This window comes from Scyliorhinus torazame, chromosome 20 (assembly GCF_047496885.1).
Source record: "Scyliorhinus torazame isolate Kashiwa2021f chromosome 20, sScyTor2.1, whole genome shotgun sequence".
In the NCBI taxonomy this organism is placed as follows: Eukaryota; Metazoa; Chordata; class Chondrichthyes; order Carcharhiniformes; family Scyliorhinidae; genus Scyliorhinus; species Scyliorhinus torazame.
The window spans coordinates 29,381,120-29,405,413 of NC_092726.1; the positions used below are offsets into that span (position 1 = coordinate 29,381,120).

At 49.7% G+C, this 24,294-nt stretch overlaps 1 protein-coding gene across 5 annotated transcripts in view; it reads right to left on the reverse strand.

Annotated features, from left to right (window-relative positions):
• Nucleotides 1-3,087: 3,087 nt before the first annotated feature.
• LOC140397031 (beta-adducin-like) overlaps nucleotides 3,088-24,294 on the reverse strand; it is a 402,797-nt gene continuing 381,590 nt past the window's right edge. For 4 of the 5 annotated variants that reach the window (XM_072486079.1, XM_072486077.1, XM_072486078.1 and 1 more), the window contains one exon: nucleotides 3,088-13,262. In XM_072486079.1, the coding sequence (XP_072342180.1) occupies nucleotides 12,955-13,262 (308 nt within the window). In that variant the 3' untranslated portion in view covers nucleotides 3,088-12,954. Of the gene's footprint in view, nucleotides 13,263-17,502; nucleotides 17,537-24,294 lie in introns of all 5 variants that reach the window. The other variant, XM_072486081.1, reaches the window with a different exon arrangement.

The window sequence follows — 24,294 nt, forward strand, 5'->3', positions numbered from 1 at the left end:
CGGGGGCTGGCGTGAATCCCGCTCCCGGCGGTTGCCGAATTCTCCGGCACCGGATATTCGGCAGGGGGTGGGAATCGCGCCACGCCGGTCCCCACCCCCCCGCCCCCGGCGATTCTCCAGCCCGCGATGGGCCGAAGTCCCGCTGCTGGAATGCCTGTCCCGCCGGCGTGGATTAAACCACCTCTCTTACCGGCGGGACAAGGCAGCGGGAGTGGGCTCCGGGGTCCTGAGGGGGTGGGGGGCGGCGCGGGGCGATCTGGCCCCGGGGGGTGCCCCCACGGTGGCCTGGCCTGCGATTGGGGCCCACCGATCCGCGGGCGGGCCTGTGCCGTGGGGACACTCTTTTCCCTCCGCCTCGGCCAGTTTCCACCGTGGCCGATGCGGAAGCGGAATGCACATGCGCGGGGATGACGTCAGCAGCTGCTGATGCTCCCGCGCATGCGCGGACTTGCGCCGGCCGGCGGAGCGGAAACCACTCCGGCTCGGGCCTAGCCCCTCAAGGTGAAGGCTTGGCCCCTAAAGGTGGGGGGAATCCCGGCCCCCGAATTTTGTTCATTCTTTATTCCTTCATGAGATGTGGGCCAGCAGTTGTTGCCCGTCCCCAATTGCCCATGAACAGAGATTAGGGTCAGGGGTCAGAGATTAAAGGGCATTGCTGTGGGTCTGGAGTCAAGTGTAGGCCAGACCGGGTAAGGACGGCAGATGGCCTTCCCGAATGCGTCATTAGCTCGGTCCAGGACCGCAAGAAACTTCAGAGAGTCGTGAACACCGCCCAGTCCATCACACAAACCTGCTCCCATCCATTGACTCCATCTACACCTCCCGCTGCCTGGGGAAAGCGGGCAGCATAATCTAAGACCCCTCCCACCCGGCTGACTCACTCTTCCAACTTCTTCCATCGGGCAGGAGATACAAAAGCCTGAGAACACGCACGAACAGACTCAAAAACAGCTTCTTCTCCGCTGTTACCAGACTCCTAAATGATCCTCTTCGGGACTGAATTGATCTCTCCACATCTTCTCAACCATATGTGTCACCCGCTATGTATTTACATTGTGTATATATTGTATGTTTGTCATGTACAGGATGATCTGCCTGGTCTGTACGCAGTACAATACTTTTCACTGTACCTCGGTACACGTGACAGTAAGTCTAAATCTAGTGAACTATGTGGGTTTTTATGACAATTGCTTCATGGTCATTAGATTTTTAATTCCCAATTTTAATCACATGGCGGGATTCAAACCCAGATCTGCAGAGCATCACCCTGGGTGCCTGGATTGCGAGTCCAGTGACAGTACCACGACACCGCCACCTCCCCAATGCAATGCTCAAATTGAGGCCTAACCAGAGCTTTCTAAAGGTTCAGCATAGCTCCCCCTACTGTTGCATTCACTGCACAGCATTTGGCCTTTGTTCCTTCTCAGTGCTGGGCCAGGTGGGAAAGGGGGCGTGCGGCTCGCTGGCTCCGCATCCAGCCCTTAGATAATAGGAAATCCGGGAGGCATTCCCCACACCATCGCGGCTAGGCCGGAAAGAGCCAGAAACGGCGTGTTTCCAGAGATCAGGATGGCCTTCGAAAGGTGGAAAGTGGGTTAGGGTCAGGGGTTAGATGTTAGGGTAGGGTCATTGTCAGGTCAGCAATTAGGGTTCACAGAATCATAGAATCCCTACAGTTCAGGAGGCCATTCGGCCCATCGAGTCTGCACTGACCCTCTGAAAGAGCACCTTATCTTGGTCCACTCCTCCGCCCTAACCCTGTAACCCCACCTAACCTGCATGTCTTTTGACACTTAGGGGCATATTATCATGGCCAATCCACCTAACCTGCACGTCTTTGGACTGTGGGAGGAAACCGGAGCACCCGGAGGAAACCCACGCAGACACGGGGAGGACGTGCAAACTCCGCACAATCACCCAAGGCCGTAATTGAAACCGGGTCCCTGCCACTGTGAGACAGCAGTGCTAACCACTGTGCCACCCTTAGGTGTTAGAGTTAGGATCAGGGTTGGTGTTAGCGGCTAAGGTTAGGGTCAAGGTGAGGGTTCGGATTTAGGGTTAGGAGCCCTCCCACAGATACAAGAATCCCCCCCACGGAGCGCCCCAGAGGTGGCACCCCCAGCACTGCCCCTTGGCACTGCATTAGGGCGTCCCTCTCCCCCGAGGGGCTGTACCTAGAAGGATACAGCGGGGAAGGCCTCTGTATTTGAATGACAAGAACCCCATGACGTCAATGGAGGGTGGGGTGACGATCGCACCGCGAGGTCTCTGCGGGATTCTCCATTTCGCCGGCAACACACTCACGCCCACGGAATTCCCGACGGTGTGGGGGTGCCCACAATGGGAAACCCCATTGGCTGGCTGCCGGGACGGAGAATCCCCACCCTTGCTTTGGACCTCTCGCGGGATCTTTTGCCTCCCCCCGCCGCCGTTACCGTGTGAAAATCCCGGCCAAAGCCTTTATTTTGCATGCCCGAGATACCATTTGATTTGCTGACATCTGTGTCGCTGTATCCTGCCACCTTCCCAGCAGCCTTTGTCCCCCGCCGTTTTGGCCCACTAATTCAGCATTGGCCGCCTCAATCCCTTTCACCTCACACTTTCCTGCATTAAATCCCGTCCGCCACTCCCCTGGCCACCGTGAGCAGGAACTGCTGTGATGGGACTGCCTCATTGTTGGACTGGGCTATTTCAGAGATTATTCTCACCCAACCTCAGGGTACAGAGGTCAGGCCACGAGGTGAACATCCAGGGGGAAAGAGATGTGATTTAGGTAAAGTCGCTATAGTCCCCGGTGATCGAGGGATATGGGGCGGAAGGTGGGATTAGACTATTGAGTTGGATGATCAGCCATGATCACAATGAATGGCGGAGCAGGCTCGAAGGGCCGAATGGCCTGCTCCTGCTCCTAATTTCCGTGTTTCTGTGCTTCTATGACCATGGGTCGCTTTCCCCTTTGAGGGGGGGAGCTGACTGGTGGTGATTTAACCTGAGGATCATCACACCTCAGGCGAGGGGCAAGTATTCACCAATAACCAATGTGTGTCGTCACCGGGCTCAAAGCACGCTTGAGACATCCAACAGCGATACATCGACACATTCTTTTTAATCTTATATATAGACATCAAGTGATATACATTACATTGGATTGTGGCTCCTGCCTTAGATTGTCAGACACAGACAGCACGAGTTACATAGCTTGATTAAGAACAAGTACAGAGGAATGCATCAAGTCTTGGGACAATATATAGCAAGAACCCTTCTTTTTAAGTGCTATGGTCACAAATATTAGGACATCTGGAGTCAATGGTACATTATACAGTGAAGGAAGTATACAGCAATGACAATTAAAAAGTTCGGTCACCTTTTCTCAATATTTGGTTCATATTCTATGCGTGTGTGTGTGTACGAGTGAGACCAGGATACGTTCAAACGCGGAGAAGGCAGTTCTGGGATTGATCAAAAGTGTCTCCTTCGGAAAGACGAACAGGAATAGGCACAGACTAGATTCCACAGAAGGGTGAGGAGGCCAAATCATTTAAAGTCACCTCTAAAACGACTCGATGGGGAGGGGAGGGGGGGGGAGAAGGTTTTCTCTCTCTCGTTTCAAATGACCTTGTTGTCAGGACCCCCCTCGAGGACCGCGGGGAAACCTTCCCGTGCGTAGGTGGGGTACGGGCTCCCCATGGGGCGGAGGCCACCCGCCTGGGGCTCGCTATGAGCAGAGGTTAAAAATAGGCCCGGCCCAGGGCCTAGTGAGGTCAGTCCTCCCAGCTTGGTTTGCACTGGGAGTGAGATGCTGCGATACGCAGACCCTTGTCCACACTTGTAAATAAATCTATCGTACGTTTATGGTCAGCCTCCGCTGCGCTATTTCAGTTGTGGCCTGTGAAAGCAGGGAGAGGAGGCGGACACTGGAACGATCACACACTACGAAACATTACAAAGAGCGGACGCCGGATTGGCCCCCCTCGTTCTGGCTCTTTCAGTTTAGAGATTCATGAGATGCGGCCCAGCGGCCTGCCGGTGAGGCCTTGTTTCCCGAGGGCTCGGTAAACATCGCAGGAGATTCCAGACACAACCGGCTCCCTCAGGATCTCCTCGATTGGGTGCCCAAGCACAGTGAGCGGAGGAGCGGAGAGGGGGAGAGGGGGATGTCGTCACTGATGTTGCCGGACCCACCCTGAGACTCAGCCACAAGACTATGCCCAAATACAGACTTTTACGGTGTTACCAATTCTATTCGCAGGCCGGAAGTTGGGCAGGGCCTTGCCTGACACAGTGATTGGGATGGCATATTGGGAGGTGGGTCAGGTGGTGTCATCCCATTTCGAACCCTCAGCTGGCCGTGGTCGCTTTCCATTTTAAGGACCGTGCCTGAAAATCTGCTGACATTTATTTTCGCAAGACACGGGCAGGCCGGTGGGTGAGTGGTTAGCACTGCTGCCTCACAGCGCCAGGGACCCGGGTTCGATTCCCCGCTGGGTCACTGTCTGTGCGGAGTCTGCACGTCCTCCCCCGTGTGTGCGTGGGTTTCCTCCGGGTGCTCCGGTTTCCTCCCACAGTCCAAAGATGTGGCCATGATAAATTGCTCTTTAGTGTCCAAAGGGTAGGTGGGGTTAGGTAGGGCGGGGGAGTGGGCCGAGGTAGGGGGGCTCTTTCATAGGGTCGGTGCAGACTCAATGGGCCGAATAGCCTCCTTCTGCACTGTAGGGAATCAATGACATGTGGAGTTTAGCGGAAAATCGCTTGATGACAATCTACCTCCACGTTTGCAGCCACAGTTCATGTTACCTTTTGAGCTGGGGCAAGAATGGGCTAATTGGCTGTGTCATTTTACAGAAGAACCAGCCCCCTCACCCACTCTTTCCTGATTGGTTTGACCCAGAGGAGGATGCCAGAGCTTGGGTAACTCGACGTGGTCTGTGAAGGAACGAGACATCTCGCTTGTTCGTCAAGGTCCAACGTTGACAACATTTCAGAGGCAAGCGTTGATAGCTGATTAACGGTCCTTCCTGTCAATGTCTCCCTCACTTCCCGAATTAGGATGGGTAATATCTCCAGGGCCACGGGGATGAATGGGAGTTGCCTTTGCAGAAAGCCGGCATGGATACGGTGGGCAGAATGGCTTCCGTCTGCACTGTAGCCATTCCATGGTGGCTTTTTATTCATGTATCCCTCCACTCACAGCCAACGGTGGGACAGGGATCGACTAACTCGCCTGTTGCAGTTTGCCAGAAATGATTCCTTTGGCAATCCAGAATCTGGCAATTCGGACATATCAAGGATGTCAGCGATGTTTGCAGAGATACTCTCGGGCCTTCCCTTGGCTCTGACCCTGCCTGGATGGGGAGGGAGCGTGGCGCTGCATAGCCCAACTGGCAGAAAGCCTGTGCATGTTCCGTGCCAGTGTGTTGGATTGCAAGTTCGGTCGCATTGGCACTCCACAATGTTCTCTGACTTGCTCATGGGGCCTTGTCAATGTTACCTCTTTCTTCATCGAAGACACGGCGCCACGATCTTACTGAATGGTTAGAGGGACCCCTCCTGTTCCTATTTCATATGGTCTTTGAGGAAAACACAAGAGAACTGGGTAGATGTCTCAGAGGGCATTTGATGGGAACATGTAAGACTCTTAGGGGGTCAGTCGGGGTCAATGTTGGGAGTATGTATCCACTCATGGGGGAGTGTTGGACCAATCAGAGGGCGGAGTCGCAGAATAAGGGGGAGCTTATTTAAGACGGATTTGAGGGAGAATTTCTTCTCTCCCAGAGTGGGGAATCTTTGGAATTCTTTACCTCAGGAAGCTGTGCAGGCCGAGTCCTCGAACATGTCCAAGGCCGAGATCGATAGGTTTTTAATCAGGAGGGGAGTTAGGGTTACGGAGAGAAGGCAGGAAAGTGGATTAGTGAGTGTTAGAGCAGTCAGGATCTTATTAAATGGTGGAGCAGGCTCGAGGGGCTGAATGGCCTCCTCCGCTTCCTATTTCTTATGGTATGAGTGGGAGATTGTTCAACATGGTTCTCCCACCACCTCTTCTAATGAGCTATCCAATTCGTCCTGCTCGCCCATCTCTCCCAATAACCCTCCGCCCTTTCACCTATTTATCCAATTGGACTTTTTAAAAGTAAATTTGTGTCCAATTCTTTTTGTCCAATTAAGGGGCAATTTAACGTGGCCAATCCACCTAACCTGCACATCTTTGGGTTGTGGGGGCGAAACCCACGCAGACACTGGGAGAATGTGCAAACTCCACACGGACAGTGACCCAGAGCCGGGATCGAACCCGGGTCCTCGGCGCCGTGAGGCAGCAGCGCTAACCGCTGCGCCACCGAGCCGCCTTCAATCGGACTTTCCCGTTGAATCTCCTCCTCCCCCCAGCTCCCGGTTCCCGATCACTGCCTCAAGCATCCCTGCGATCAATGGCGACCCCTCATCATCACCCTCACTAGGCCCCGCATCCTGGACTCAGCAAAGCTAAGGGCACGCCTCATCTTCAGTTGCCGAACAATAATTAAGACGTTTGCACATTTACGCTATTCCTTGTTCAGCAAAAGGGGTTCCTGATTGGTGGTATGGCCTCTTGGAATTTAACAAAGCGCCCGGCAACCCATAAATTGACTTCAGATGCTGAATGTTAAGGGACAAGCGTTGCTGAATCTGTACCTTCCGCCGCATCAACCTAGTCACCGTTCCGAAAATCGATACATCGCAGGCAACGGTGTCAAGTTTGGAAGTTGTTGGGGACTGACCAGAGCCTTATACAGCCTCAGAAGTACACCCCTGGTCCTGTATTCTAGCCCTCTTGACATGAATGCTAACATTGCATTTGCCTTCCTAACTGCCGACTGAACCTGCAACGTTAACCTGAAGAGAATCTTGAACTGGGACCCTGAGCCGTCAAAGAGCACCTTTGCCCAGAGAAATGGATACATAGTCTGAAATTCGCCCTCGATCAAGGGTTGCAACAGGGGGGGACCAGGCGAACATTGCCTGTCGGAGACCGACCAATGTTTTTTCGGTCAGAGTGTGTCGAGGTGTCTGAATATGATGTGAACGAAGGGAAGAGGTTGGAGGGCCCCTTTCACCTGTAGACCAGAGCGTGACACCGGGGGATGGAGCTTCAGATCAGGTCGTTTAAGGAGCGGGGTCAGGGGGCGGAAATAGGGGGGGGCTTCTTGCTGACCCTCCGATAACCTTTCACCCCCATCCTAACTCAAGCATCAATCCAGCTCCACCTGCCAATATCTGGGGATCGAGACGAGAAGGAGGGAAAGTGGAGTTGAGGGTGGTCAGATCAGATCGGTCTTTGCAATGGCGGAGCAGACTCGATGGGCCGAATGGCCTTATGTCTTTTGAGCGGGGAGCTCCAGAGACTCTGCAGAATAGAATCCATAGAACCCCGACAGTCAGAGGAAGGCCATTCGGCCCATCGAGACCCTCTGAAAGACAACCATACCCCGTCTCACTCCTCCACCCTCTCCCCATCACCCGATAACGCCACCGAACCTGTACATCCTTGGACTGTGGGAGGAACCCGGAGGAAACCCACACAGACACGGGGAGAATGTGCAAACTCCACACAGACAGTTACTGGAATTGAACCCCGTGAGACAGCAGTGCGAACCACTGTTCCGCCCATAACGCATTGCAAACGATGGGCTGGTGGAATTTTGTTTATAGAAGGAGGGTATCCCAGGAGTAGTGTCCCCGATCGGCCCCGTGCCCGACCTGGATCGCCCGCACAGTAAAGGCCCTGCCCCCTATGAGCACCCCCCCCGGCCCCCCCCGCCCGCTCTTCGATCGGCCCGGCCCCCCCGACCGTGACGGCCGTGGACTGAGTCCGCAGCCGTCACGACAGCATCCCGACTGGCAGGAACACGAGTGGTCCATGCCGCGGGTCTTCAGCCGTGCGGGGGGGGGGCAGAGAATAGCGAGGCGGGCCTCCAGCGATGCCCGCAGGTAGGGTATTCGCGGCGGGCTTTTCGGGGATCGGGGACCGGTGCCGGTCTCGATTCCGTGCGTGAAACTGGATTCTCCGCCCAGGTGCCGGACACGATTTCGGCATCAGGGTTCGGAAAATCCAGCCCATCTCCACATCGATCCGTCAATCCCCCTCAGGACCTTTCATATTTCCTTGGGGGGGGTTTCAGAGGGGTTTGAGCAATAAGAGAGCATTTGGGGTTGCTCGCCTCAACGCACAGAAGGTTAAGGGGAGTTGAAGAAGGGCGTTCAAAACAATGAAGAATTTTGGCCGAGTAAATCACTTTCTAGTGTTCAGTGAGCCCCCCCCCCCCCACTCCTGAGGCATATTCCAAGGCAAGGGCGGTCCCAAGATTTGGGCTGAGGAACGGGGCTGCAGTACTTCTTCCGGCCACTGCAGCGCCGTGCCTGGAGGGGGCTAGAGAGCGGTCGGCCAATCGGATTGGCAGACAGCTCTCTCAAAGCAGGAATTCCGAAAACGATAATAAGAGCAGAGCTACGGGACAAGAAGAGGGCATGGGACTCATTTCATACCTCTCGCCAAGAGCTAGCACAAGGCCGGTGGGCCGAAATCATAGAATGTACAGTACAGAAGGAGGCCATTCGGCCCATTGAGTCTGCACCGGCCCTTGGAAAGAACACCCAACCTAAGCCCACACCCCCACCCGCAACCCAGTAACCCCACCCAACCTTTGTTTTTGGTCACCAAGGGCAATTTATCATGGCCAATCCACCGAACCTGCACGTCTTTGGACTGTGGGAGGAAACCGGGGCACCCGGAGGAAACCCACGCACACACGGGGAGAACGTGCAGACTCCGCACAGACAGTGACCCAAGCCGGAATCGAACCTGGGACCCTGGCGCTGTGAAACAACTGTGCTAACCACTGTGCCACCATGCTGCCTACGGTCTCCTTTCCCGCTGGAAGATTCGATATCTGCTGCCCCTTCCAGATGGCTGAGAAGTTATTTATTGATTTCCCCGGAGGGTTAGGGATTAACTACAACGAAGCAGGAACAGTTTTAAGTGGAACGTGTCCAGTTTTTGGGGCCTAGTTCGGCCCTCAGTTCATGCAACCTGGGACTGGGGTCACCTCTCTTTCCCGGGGGCCATCCAGGCTCTTACCTTGGACCCACATCAGTCAGAGAGAGAGGGAGAGAGTTTAATTTCTTCCTGTGACACCTCGTGAAGTTGTGAGACAACATTGGACATTGCGCTTCGGCAAGCTTTCCCCAACCTGAGGAAGGGGGGAGAGAGAGAGAAAGCAAGAGCAAAGGATGGATAGAGAGAGGGGGGGAAAGAGAGAGGGAGACAGAGAGAAAGAAAGAGGGGATGTGCAGCGAGAGAAACAGAGAGAGGAGAGAGAGAGGGGGGGGGGGACCACAAGAAAGAGCTAGATCGAGGAGGAAGAGAGAGGGAGGATAAAGAGCAATAAAATGAGAGAAAGAGGAGGGAGAAAGGGAGAGAAAGATGGAGAGAGATAGAGAGGAAGAGAGAGAGAGGCAAAGAAGGGAGGGGGAGGGACGGAGAGAGAGAGGAAGAGAGAGAGAGGCAAAGAAGGGAGGGGGAGGGACGGAGAGAAAGAGCGAGAGGAGAGAGAAAGAGAGGGATGGAGCGAGGGGAAATGAGAGAGAGAGAAAGATAAACAGAGAGGGGGGAAGAGAGAGAAGAAAGAGAGAGAAGGGGAGAGAAAGATAGACACAGAGAGGGAGGGGGAAGAGAGAGAAAGATAGACAGAGAGAGGGGGGGAAGAGAGAGAACGAAGAACGAGAGAGAGAAAGATAGACACAGAGAGGGCGGGGAAAGAGAGAGAAAGATAGACAGAGAGAGGGGGGAAGAGAGAGAAAGAAGAACGAGAGAGAGAAAGATAGACAGAGAGAGGGGGTGGTAAGAGAGAGAAGAAAGAGAGAGAAGGGCAGAGAAAGATAGACACAGGGAGGGAGGGGGAAGAGAGAGAAAGATAGACAGAGAGAGAGGGAAGAGAGAGAAAGAAGAACGAGAGAAAGATAGACAGAGAGAGAGGGGAAGAGAGAGAAAGAAGAACAAGAGAAAGATAGACAGAGAGAGAGGGGAAGAGAGAGAAAGAAGAACGAGAGAAAGATAGACAGAGAGAGAGGGGAAGAGAGAGAAAGAAGAACGAGAGAAAGATAGACAGAGAGAGGGGGTGGTAAGAGAGAGAAAGAAGAACGTGAGAGAAAGGGAGTGAGAGAAAGATAGACAGAGAGAGAGAGAGGGCTTGTGTCCTGATCCCTCCATTTTGAACATTTAGCATGGCCTGGCAGATCAGACAAATCGGAAAATGGAAATTTTCCAAAATTAAAACGGACAATTCTCACGTCCCTTTCAGTTTCAGCTGCGAACCCGAGATTTCTCGAGAACCCCCTGCCCCCCCTTTCAATGCTGACTGGTGGCAGCCATTTTAGAGAGCTCACCCAGAGTAGCTGCTGAGGCTGCCATGTTGAGCACGGGCCTTCTCCTGGAATCGCTGCTTCAAGCCCCAAGCAGGGCGGCATGGTAGCACAGTGGTTAGCACTGTTGCTTCACAGCGCCAGGGACTCAGGTTCAATTCCGGCTTGGGGCACTGTCTGTACGGAGTCTCCCCGTGTCTGAGTGGGTTTCCTCCGGGTGCTCCGGTTTCCTCTCACAAGTCCCAAAAGACGTGCTTGTTGGGTGAATTGGACACTCTGAATATTGGACATTCTGAATTCTCCCTCTCCCCGAACAGGCGCCGGAATGTGGCGACGAGGGGATTTTCACAGTAACTTCATTAGTGTTAATGTAAGCCTGCTTGTGACACTAGTAAAGATTATTGTTAGGCCGAGGCTCCTCTGGCCAGAACTATGGCGGACCTGCCATGGCGGGGAATGCTGCACAGCGAACAACAAACTGCGGCTGAACCTCATCCTTGAAATAAATTGGGGAACGTGATGAGAATTTACAGGGAATTCTAGACCGTTGGGAGAGCGAAAATTAAAAAATGAAATTTGCAACGCTCACCTGAAGCGATATCTAAAAGCTCCCCGCGGACTCCTTCTTACTAAGAAACGGAGGGCTGTGCAGGCCCAATCTGGTAGGCCCAGAGCTTGTACAATAGCCTTCCTCAGCTACCTGGCTCCCTTCTTTTCCCTGCTGGTAACAATCTGCCTTCCCAGTGATCTCTTCCACACACTTCACTCCCTCGGGTATAGTTGCTCATGTTCCCTCTGTTCAGCTCGAGTCTGAGTCACTTCCTAGGCCGACCATGATTCTGCCTCCATTTATCACCCTGCTCGACAAGCAAGCCTGCTCTCTCTGCCCTCCTCCCCTGCCCTCCGCAAGAGTAAACCCTTCCGTTTCCCACTGACCCTCCTCATAGCTCAGGCACACATCTCTTCAGGCATCAATGTAGCCTCCCTGCACCTACACTCCTCACCCGCGGGCAGGCAATTAAAACTAGGGAGAGAAAGAGGTGAGAGAGAGAGAGGAAGGAGGCAGAGAGAAAGATAGAGAGAGAGGGAGAGTAAAAGGAGGGAGAGCGAAGAGAGGGGGAGGGAGAAAGAGAAAAGGAGAGAGGAGGAAAGTGAGAGAAAAAGACGGACAGAGAGAGAGAGGGAGCGAGAAAGAAGAGGGGGAAGGGGCAGCGATTGCAAATGCTAAAATTACCCCTTAGTGTCCAAAGATATAGGGAGGGTTACGAGGTTGCGGGGACAGGGCAGGGTGCTCTTTCTTAGGGTTAGGGCAGAGTCGATGGGCTGAATGGCCCTTTCTGCACCGTAGGGACTCTATGGTTCTATGGGACAGAGAGAAAGTGAGGGGGAGAAAGAGTGAGTGGAGAGAGCGAGGAGGAGAGAGAAAAATGGATAGAGAGAGAGAGGGAGAGAGAGAAAAGAGAAACAGAAGGGAAGGAGAAAGAGAAAGTGAGAGAAAGAGGGTAAGTGAGAGATAAAGATGGACAGAGAGAGAGAGGGAGAGAAAGAGAAAGAAGAGATAGGGGAGGGAGGGGGAAAAGAAGACAGAGGAGGAGGGAGATTAAGAAAGGGGACATAGAGAAAGAGCAAGAGAAGAGAGAGTGGGGGAGGGAGAAAGGGAAAGAGGAGTGAAGAAGGAGGGAGAAAGATAGACGGAGAGTGGGAGAGAGAGAGAAGGAGAGAGAGAGAAAGGGAGGGGGGGAGATAGGGAAAGAAGGAGAGGGAAAGATAGGGAGAGAGAGAGGAGAGAGAGGGAGGGAGAGAAAGATAGAGAGAGTGAGTTAGAGTGAGAGGGAGAGAGAGAGAGGGAGGGAAAAAGGGGAGAAAGATAGAGAGGGACAGAGAGAAAGAAGAGGTAAAGAAAGGGAGAGAGGGGGAGGAAGGGAAAGAGAAAGAAAGAGGGAGAGAAATCGAGTGAGAGGGAGGGAAAGAGGGAGACAGCCAGAGAGAGAGGCAGAGAGCGAAAGAGAGATAAAGAAAGGGAGAGATAGAGAGGGAGGGAAAGGGAGTAAGATAGAGATAGTGGGAGAGAGAAAGAAACGGAGAGGGGGAGGAATGGAAAGAGAAAGAGAGAGAGAGAAAGGGAGAGAGGGGGACGAAAAGAGGGAGAAAGACAGAGAGAGGGAGGTAGAGAGAGGGCCCGTATTCCGATACCCCCATCTGTAATTCCGATGAGTTTGCCCAGTGCTGTTTCCAGACCAGTGGTACGGCCTCAATTGCAAGAGGCATGGTCTCCTCACAAAACCGTGACGCTGTGATGTAAAATCAAACGGGCGGCACCTTCGGTTAACTAGCGCCAACCAGAAAAAGCGTCAAAGGAACAGGAGATAGAGAAATTGGGAATCCCACCCTCCCCATCTCCATCCCCTGGGTTTCCAGGCAGTTCCCAAGCACATTGTAACTTTCTGCTGTATTTAGCTGACAATACAGATTTATATACAAAACCCCTCTTTGTGTTGGGTGCAACTTAAAATGAGTGATTTTTTTTTACACGTATTTTCTCTCCCTCCCCCCCTCCACAATTCACGACTCCAATTTTTCCTTCTTTTTGCTCTTCTTCAAGAAAGATGGGGTGCGGAATTTCTTCTTCTTTTTGGACGGCGATTTGGAGGGCGAGCCGTCCGGAGAGGTGGGGCCTCCAGTCACCGCATCCATTTTGTCCTTCTTGCTGGTTTTGTCCGGCCCCTCGGTGCCGTTCTCCGCATTGGTCATCATCGCGCTGATCCCCCTGCTGAGCTCCTCCTCCGCCGCCTGCTCCTCCTGCCTCCCGTTAACCACCACCCCAGGTGCCGCCGTCTCCGCGTCTCCCAGTCCCTCCGCGTCGTCCGTTCCTTCAGGGGGAAACAAAATGCACAGAAACAGGAAGGTGAGGGTCCGGGTGCCTGGCAGTCTGGGCGGAGGTCAAACCGTCGCCAATAAATTGCCTAACCGGAGCAGATTACAACAGAACCAAATGGCGCGAGGGGAACTTGGCTCCTCTCCAAGTTGCTCAATGCAAGGGTACGCGATCCATCAATGTTCAAACAGAATGAACAGTGACAAATACATCACAGCCTTTTCAAACGCGTCCCACGCTCTATCCAGGTAAATATCTGGGACAGAGGCAGGATCGTCAGCCCAATGAACTGCGTCAAGAACCTTGGCCAACCAACCTTGCCGTTGGACTCAAATCCAGAGCCTCCGGCCTCGAGGTAAGGGGCGTTATCACTGTGGCACATGACGTCCTTTTTTGGCATCTATTGTTGCAACTGGGAGCGTCTCGGAATTGGGCGCATGGTTTATACCGGAGACTTGCTCGTCCCTCTCCGAAACAGGCAGCTTATTGCTGACCTCAGTCATCGGGCCAGCTCCTCTCCCGGTTTCCCCCTTGCCCGCTGTTTGTATTCCAATGCAGGCCCAGAGTGGGCCTTCATTCAATTTGGGATAGTCCCAGTGAGGGTTGAGTCACCAGAAGCGGAGGGGGGGGGGGGCAGGGGGGGGGGGGGGGGGGGGGGGGGAGGTGGGTGGGTAGTGGGGGAAGGGCTCTTGGAGGGCATGCTTAGCAAACGTAGTCCACGAGAAGCAGTGCATGACCCAGGGGATTGAGGGCACAGGGTGGGTAAGCAGGCAGGCTCAGGGAGCAGGCCAGGTGGCAGCTGAGGGATCTGAAGGAGGGAAGAGACCTGACAGGGAATGGGTACTGAAGCTGGCAGAGACTCGGACAAGACGACTGGAGGATGAACTGATTCTCGGAGAGAAATCAGTTGAAGCCAGTCCTTAGGCCAATATGTGACACAACACTTTATTGTCCTCAACGATTTAAACTAATTCCAATGTATCCACTACTGACCCTTCTTCCACATTAAATACTTGTGCCGGTCAAAGTGAGGGGTGTCATTGCTGGATGGATTAAGGATCAGAGGGTCTCAGGTGTTGTCACAAGAAGGATTCGGCCTTATCATTCTGGGCTCTGTCCACATCCAGAGATGCGAGAATAGTGTGTTATGCAGCAGTATAGAACCTCAGTTAGGCCACACTTGGTGTTCAATTCTGGTCTCCACACTACCAGAAGGGTGTCGAGGCTTTGGAGAGGGTACAAAAGAGGTTTACCAGAATGTTGCCTAGTATGGAGGGCATCAGCTATGAGGAGAGGTTAGATAAACTCGGTTTGTTCTCACTGGAATGACGGAGGTTGAGGGGCGACCTGACAGAAGTCTACAAAAAAATGAGGGGCGTGGACATAAGCTTTTTCCCAGGGTGGAAGAGTCAATTACTAGGGGGCATAGGTTTAAGGTGCGAGGGGCAAGGTTTAGAGGAGATGTACGAGGTACATTTTTTACACAGAGGGTAGTGGACGATAGTGATGTTTAAGGGGCATCTTGACCAATACATGAATAGGATGGGAATAGAGGGATACGGACCCAGGGAGTGTAGAAGATTGTAGTTTAGTCGGGCTGCATGGTCGGCACGGGCTTGGAGGGCCAAAGGGCCTGTTCCTGTGCTGTACTTTTCTTTGTTCTTTATTTGGACTCCCTTCTCGTCACCCTATGACAGCAACCATCGAAGTTGAGGGGAAGTTATGATGGAGCTGTACAAAACGCTGGTTAGGTCACAGCCAGAGTACTGTGTGCAGTTCTCGTCGCCACTCTATAGGAAGGATGTGATTGCACTGGAGAGGGTGCAGAGGAGATTCACCAGGATGTTGCCTGGGCTGGAGCGTTTCAGCTATGGAGAGAGGCTGGTTAGGCTGGGGTTGTTTTCCTTGGAGCAGAGAAGGCTGAGGGGGGACCTGATTGATGTGGACACCATTATGAGGGACACAGATAGGGTGGATAGGGAGGAACTTTTCCCCTTAGCGGAGGGTCAATAACCAGGGGGCACAGATTTAAGGTGAGGGGCAGGAGGTTTAGAGGGGATTTAGGGTGGTGGGAATCTGGAACTCGCTGCCTGAAAGGGTGGTAGAGGCAGGAACTCTCACAACTATTAAAAAGTGTTTAGATGAGCTCTTGAAAACATCGTAGCATACAAGGCTATGGATCAAGTGCTGGGAAATGGGATTAGAATAGAGAGGTGCTTGATTGCCAACGCACACATGATGGGGCGAAGGGCCTCATTCTGTGCTGTAAAGTCATGACTCCATGACTAAGATGCCATTTCAGTTTTAATTCGGGTACAGAAAGGTTTGTGCCAATGTGTATTGTGAGGGTGAAATGGTGCACCTTGTTGGACAGCACCCAACACCATTTCGTAACGTTCAACTGAATCCGACCTTTGACAAAAATTTTAAACTTACAAACAGTACACATCCCTGCGGGTGAGATCACGACACAAAACTGGGGGGAATTGTGGGTGGGGAGGGGGATGCAAGGGGGCTTCTAGATGATTTGGGTTTGAGTGAGTGGGCAAACAGATGGCAAATGCAGTTCAACACGGCTAAATGTGACGTTATCCACTTTGGTGTGAAAATCAGACATGTGTGTTATCTAAACGGTGATGTGTTGGGGAATGTGGATGTACAAAGGGATCTGGGTTTCCTTGTACACCAGTCAGTGAAAGTGGAGATGGGGGTGCAGCACGCAGTTAAGAAGGCCAATGATATGTAGGCCTTCATTGCCAGAGGGATTTGAGATCAGAAGTGGAAATGTCTTACTGCAGTGTTACAAGGCCTTGGTGAGACCACATCTGGAGTACAGTGTACAGTTTTGGTCTCCCTAACTAAGAAAGGATATAGTTGCCAGAGAGGGAGTGATGTGGAGGGTTAATCGGCTGATAGTGAGGTTGTCGGACTGTCCTATGAGGAGAGATTGGTTCGATTGGGCCTGGATTCACTCGAGTTCAGAAGGATGAGAGGAGACCTGAAATGTATAAAATTCTAACAGGGATGGACAGACTAGATTCCGGGATGATGTATTCCCTGGTTGGGAAATCTAGAACCAGGGGTCACAGTCTCGGGATTCAGGATGGACCATTTCGGACTAAGGTGGGGAGAAATTTCTTCACTCCAATGATATTGAACTGAACCATAGATGTGAGCCAGGGAAGTGGGATGGAAATTTTCAGAGATGGGAAGAGAAAGGAATTAGGACACTAAAAGATTTATTTCTTGGGGGTCGGTTTGCGGGATTGAAGGAGCTGGAAGCGAAGTGTGGGCCGGAGCAGGGGGAAATGTTTAGATACATGCAGGTTTGAGATTTTGCCAGAAAGGAGATACAGAGCTTCCCGGAGGAGCCGGCCTCCACATTGCTGGAGGAGGTGCTGACGACAGGGGGACTGGAGAAGGGGGCAGCGTCAGCGGTTTATGGGGCTATTTTGGAAGAGGAGAAGGCACCACTGGAAGGGATCAAGACAAAGTGGGAGGAAGAGTTGGGAGAGGGTATGGAGGAGGGGGTCTGGTGTGAGGTGCTCTGGAGGGTGAACGCCTCCACCTCGTGCGCGAGGTTGGGGCTGATACAGCTGAAGGAGGTTAACAGAGCACACCTCACAAAGGCGAGGATGAGCCAATTCTTTGAAGGAGTAGGAGATGTGTGTGAACTTTGCGGGGGCGGCCCCGCAAACCACGTTTATATGTTTTGGTCCTGTCCAAAGCTGGAGGATTACTGGAAGGAGGTGTTTAGGGTAATCTCTAAAGTGGTGGACGTGAAACTGGACCCGGGCCCTCGGGAGGCCATATTCGGGGTGTCGGCCCAGCCGGGGTTGGAAACGGGCGCGGAGGCCTCATTGATCGCCCGAAGGCGGACCTGATAGGTTGGAGAGCAATCTCTCCACCCTGTGCCCTGGCGTGGCGGGGGGACCTGTTGGAATTCTTGACTCTTGAGAAGGTTAAGTTTGAACTGAGGGGAAGGATAGGGATGGGGGGGGGGGGGGGTGGAGGTGGATTTTACCTGGAGTTTGTACCTCTGCCGAGCTGGGTGCAAAATAAACTTGCTGAAGGTAAAAGACAAGCTGCTGTCCTATTCCTCCATCACGCACTCGCATTGACGGTTAACACTGAGGATTGAGAGGGTTCCCTCTGGCGAGGGGGAGGGATGGCATGGGAGGGGAGGGGGGGGGGGCGGAGGGGAGGGGGTGGAGGGGGTTGAACAATATACTTACTACAGAGACAAGTATTCAGTGTCATGAGGAACTCCTTACATTGTGAGCCAAACAAAAATGGAAATAAAAAAAGAGAGAGAACACAGATGGAACAAAATGTTCAGCGTGCATCACACAGTAACCATATCTGACAGAAATTAAGAAGCATCAATTGTCTACCCAGAGTATGGGGAATGGTGTTTGAGAAACCGAAGAGAGCCTCACTTTACCTCAGCGTTTATCTCTGTGAGTGACTCTCCGATATTGGGTGCGGATCTAAGCCATTGCAATCAGGACAATTCCCGACTAGATGCTTAATGTCTACCCAATTAGCTGGTCTGGGATCAAGATTGGTCGATAAGGGTGGGGGAAGAAATTATAAAAAAAAACAGAGGTCCGAATTCCCCCAACCTGTGCTGGAGATAAGGGCTCGACTGCGACGCCCATCATGGCCGAACAGCAATCGCTGCCGAGTGGCCACTGACTGAGGGACCACAGGCTGTATCGGGACTCCCTCAGGGAGGGCGAGAGGGAGAAATATAGCAAGACTACTTGTACCAAACCCAGTCTGTTCTTGATATCTATCAACACTCTCCCAATATCTTCTGCAGAACACGTAGGGGAAAGAGGTTTAATTCTTTATAATGGGAAATTTGCTTCAGACAAAAAAAGAATAATCATGGGAATGTCCCCATGTTTGTTGGCCATATTCTGACTTTAACTTTTGACCATGCAATGAAGAGGTTTCACATCATTGTCCCTGACTGGGCAACAGATGCTTCAAGTTTCATTGATAATACAGTATGGAATCAACACAGAACAGTGTGTGTGGGACAACACTGAGAAACACAGACACTTAACACTGAGAAACACAGACACGTAACACTGAGAAACACAGACACATAACACTGAGAAACACAGATACGTAACACTGAGAAACACAGACACATAACACTGAGAAACACAGACACGTAACACTGCGAAACACAGACACGTAACACTGAGAAACACAGACACGTAACACTGAGAAACACAGACACGTAACACTGCGAAACACAGACACATAACACTGAGAAACACAGATACGTAACACTGAGAAACACAGACACGTAACACTGAGAAACACAGACACGTAACACTGAGAAACACAGACACGTAACACTGCGAAACACAGACACGTAACACTGCGAAACACAGACACGTAACACTGAGAAACACAGACACGTAACACTGTGAAACACAGACATGTAACACTGAGAAACACAGACACGTAACACTGCGAAACACAGACATGTAACACTGAGAAACACAGACACGTAACACTGAGAAACACACACGTAACACTGAGAAACACAGACACACATACCACTGAGAAACACAGACACGTAACACTGAGAAACACAGACATGTAACACTGCGAAACACAGACACACATACCACTGAGAAACACAGACACGTAACACTGAGAAACACAGACATGTAACACTGCGAAACACAGACACATACCACTGAGAAACACAGACACGTAACACTGCGAAACACAGACACACATACCACTGAGAAATACAGACACATACCACTGAGAAACACAGACACATAACACTGAGAAACACAGACACATAACACTGAGAAACACAGACACGTAACACTGAGAAACACAGACATGTAACACTGAGAAACACAGACACGTAACACTGAGAAATGCAGACACGTAACACTGCGAAACACAGACACATAACACTGAGAAACACAGACACGTAACACTGAGAAACACAGACACGTAACACTGAGAAACACAGACACATAACACTGAGAAACACAGACACGTAACACTGCGAAACACAGACACACATACCACTGAGAAACACAGACACATAACGCTGAGAAACACAGACACATAACACTGAGAAACACAGACACATAACACTGAGAAACACAGCCACGTAACACTGAGAAACACAGACACGTAACACTGAGAAACACAGACACGTAACACTGAGAAACACAGACACGTAACACTGCGAAACACAGACACATAAAATTGAGAAACACAGACACGTAACACTGAGAAACACAGACACGTAACACTGGGAAACACAGACACGTAACACTGCGAAACACAGACACGTAACACTGAGAAACAGAGACACGTAACACTGTGAAACACAGACATGTAACACTGAGAAACACAGACACGTAACACTGCGAAACACAGACACACATACCACTGAGAAACACAGACACGTAACACTGAGAAACACAGACATGTAACACTGCGAAACACAGACACATACCACTGAGAAACACAGACACGTAACACTGCGAAACACAGACACACATACCACTGAGAAATACAGACACATAACACTGAGAAACACAGACACATAACACTGAGAAACACAGACACATAACACTGAGAAACACAGACATGTAACACTGAGAAACACAGACACGTAACACTGAGAAACACAGACACGTAACACTGAGAAATGCAGACACGTAACACTGCGAAACACAGACACATAACACTGAGAAACACAGACACGTAACACTGAGAAACACAGACACGTAACACTGAGAAACACAGACACATAACACTGAGAAACACAGACACGTAACACTGCGAAACACAGACACACATACCACTGAGAAACACAGACACATAACGCTGAGAAACACAGACACATAACACTGAGAAACACAGACACATAACACTGAGAAACACAGCCACGTAACACTGAGAAACACAGACACGTAACACTGAGAAACACAGACACGTAACACTGAGAAACACAGACACGTAACACTGCGAAACACAGACACATAAAATTGAGAAACACAGACACGTAACACTGAGAAACACAGACACGTAACACTGGGAAACACAGACACGTAACACTGCGAAACACAGACACGTAACACTGAGAAACAGAGACACGTAACACTGTGAAACACAGACATGTAACACTGAGAAACACAGACACGTAACACTGCGAAACACACACAGATAACACTGAGAAACACACAGATAACACACATATATCACTGAGAAACACACACAGATAACACTGAGAAACACACACAGATAACACTGAGAAACACACACAGATAACACTGAGAAACACGCAGATAACACTGAGAAACACACACAGATAACACTGAGAAACACACAGATAACACTGAGAAACACACACAGATAACACTGAGAAACACACACACAGATAACACTGAGAAACACACACACAGATAACACTGAGAAACACACACAGATAACACTGAGAAACACACAGATAACACTGAGAAACACACACAGATAACACTGAGAAACACACAGATAACACTGAGAAACACACAGATAACACTGAGAAACACACACAGGTAACACTGAGAAACACACACAGATAACACTGAGAAACACACACAGATAACACTGAGAAACACACACAGATAACACTGAGAAACGCACAGATAACACTGAGAAACACACAGATAACACTGAGAAACACACAGATAACACTGAGAAACACACAGATAACACTGAGAAACACACACAGATAACACTGAGAAACACACAGATAACACTGAGAAACACACACAGGTAACACTGAGAAACACACACAGATAACACTGAGAAACACACAGATAACACTGTGAAACACACACAGATAACACTGAGAAACACACACAGATAACACTGAGAAACACACAGATAACACTGAGAAACACACACAGATAACACTGAGAAACACGCAGATAACACTGTGAAACACACACAGATAACACTGAGAAACACACACAGATAACACTGCGAAACACACAGATAACACTGAGAAACACCCAGATAACACTGAGAAACACACACAGATAACACTGAGAAACACACACAGATAACACTGAGAAACACACAGATAACACTGTGAAATACACACAGATAACACTGAGAAACACACACAGATAACACTGAGAAACACACACAGATAACACTGTGAAACACACACAGATAACACTGAGAAACACACAGATAACACTGAGAAACACACAGATAACACTGAGAAACACACACAGATAACACTGAGAAACACACAGATAATACTGAGAAACACACACAGATAACACTGAGAAACACACACAGATAACACTGAGAAACACACACAGATAACACTGAGAAACACACAGATAACACTGAGAAACACACAGATAACACTGAGAAACACACACAGATAACACTGAGAAACACACACAGATAACACTGAGAAACACACAGATAACACTGAGAAACACACAGCTAACACTGAGAAACACACAGATAACACTGAGAAACACAAAGATAACACTGAGAAACACACAGATAACACTGAGAAACACACAGATAACACTGAGAAACACACACAGATAACACTGAGAAATGCACACAGATAACACTGAGAAACACACAGATAACACTGAGAAACACACAGATAACACTGAGAAACACACACAGATAACACTGAGAAACACACAGGTAACACTGAGAAACACACACAGATAACACTGAGAATCACACAGATAACACTGAGAAACACACACAGACAACACTGAGAAACACACAGACAACACTGAGAGACACACAGATAACACTGAGAAACACACACAGATAACACTGAGAAACACACAGATAACACTGAGAAACACACAGATAACACTGAGAAACACACACAGATAACACTGAGAAACACACAGATAACACTGAGAAACACACGGATAACACTGAGAAACACACAGATAACACTGAGAAACACACACAGATAACACTGAGAAACACACAGATAACACTGAGAAACACACAGCTAACACCGAGAAACACACAGATAACACTGAGAAACACACACAGATAACACTGAGAAACACACAGATAACACTGAGAAACACACAGATAACACTGAGAAACACACAGATAACACTGTGAAACACACAGATAACACTGAGAAACACACACAGGTAACACTGAGAAACACACACAGATAACACTGAGAAACACACACAGGTAACACTGAGAAACACACAGATAACACTGAGAAACACACACAGATAACACTGAGAAACACACACAGATAACACTGAGAAACACACAGATAACACTGAGAAACACACAGATAACACTGAGAAACACACACAGATAACACTGAGAAACACACAGATAACACTGAGAAACACACACAGATAACACTGAGAAACACACACAGATAACACTGAGAAACACACACAGATAACACTGAGAAACACACACAGATAACACTGAGAAACACACACAGATAACACTGAGAAACACACACAGATAACACTGAGAAACACACAGACAACACTGAGAAACACACACAGATAACACTGAGAAACACACACAGATAACACTGAGAAACACACAGATAACACTGAGAAACACACACAGATAACACTGAGAAACACACACAGATAACACTGAGAAACACACAGATAACACTGAGAAACACACACAGATAACACTGAGAAACACACAGATAACACTGAGAAACACACAGATAACACTGAGAGACACACAGATAACACTGAGAAACACACAGATAACACTGAGAAACACACACAGATAACACTGAGAAACACACAGATAACACTGAGAAACACACAGATAACACTGAGAAACACACACACAGATAACACTGAGAAACACACAGATAACACTGAGAAACACACACAGATAACACTGAGAAACACACACAGATAACACTGAGAAACACACAGATAACACTGAGAAACACACACAGGTAACACTGAGAAACACACACAGATAACACTGAGAAACACACACAGATAACACTGAGAAACACACACAGATAACACTGAGAAACACACACACAGATAACACTGAGAAACACACAGATAACACTGAGAAACACACACAGATAACACTGAGAAACACACACAGCTAACACTGAGAAACACACAGATAACACTGAGAAACACACACAGGTAACACTGAGAAACACACACAGATAACACCGAGAAACACACACAGATAACACTGAGAAACACACAGATAACACTGAGAAACACACACAGATAACACCGAGAAACACACACAGATAACACTGAGAAACACACACAGCTAACACTGAGAAACACACAGATAACACTGAGAAACACACACAGGTAACACTGAGAAACACACACAGATAACACTGAGAAACACACAGATAACACTGAGAAACACACATAGATAACACTGAGAAACGCACAGATAACACTGAGAAACACACACAGATAACACTGAGAAACACACACAGATAACACTGAGAAACACACAGCTAACACTGAGAAACACACAGATAACACTGAGAAACACACACAGATAACACTGAGAAACACAGATAACACTGAGAAACACACACAGATAACACCGAGAAACACACAGATAACACTGAGAAACACACAGATAACACTGAGAAACACACACAGATAACACTGAGAAACACACACACACATAACACTGAGAAACACACAGCTAACACTGAGAAACACACAGATAACACTGAGAAACACACAGATAACACTGAGAAACACACAGATAACACTGAGAAACACACATAGGTAACACTGAGAAACACACATAGGTAACACTGAGAAACACACACAGATAACACTGAGAAACACACACAGATAACACTGAGAAACACACACAGGTAACACTGAGAAACACACACAGATAACACTGAGAAACACACACAGATAACACTGAGAAACACACACAGATAACACCGAGAAACACACAGATAACACTGAGAAACACACAGATAACACTGA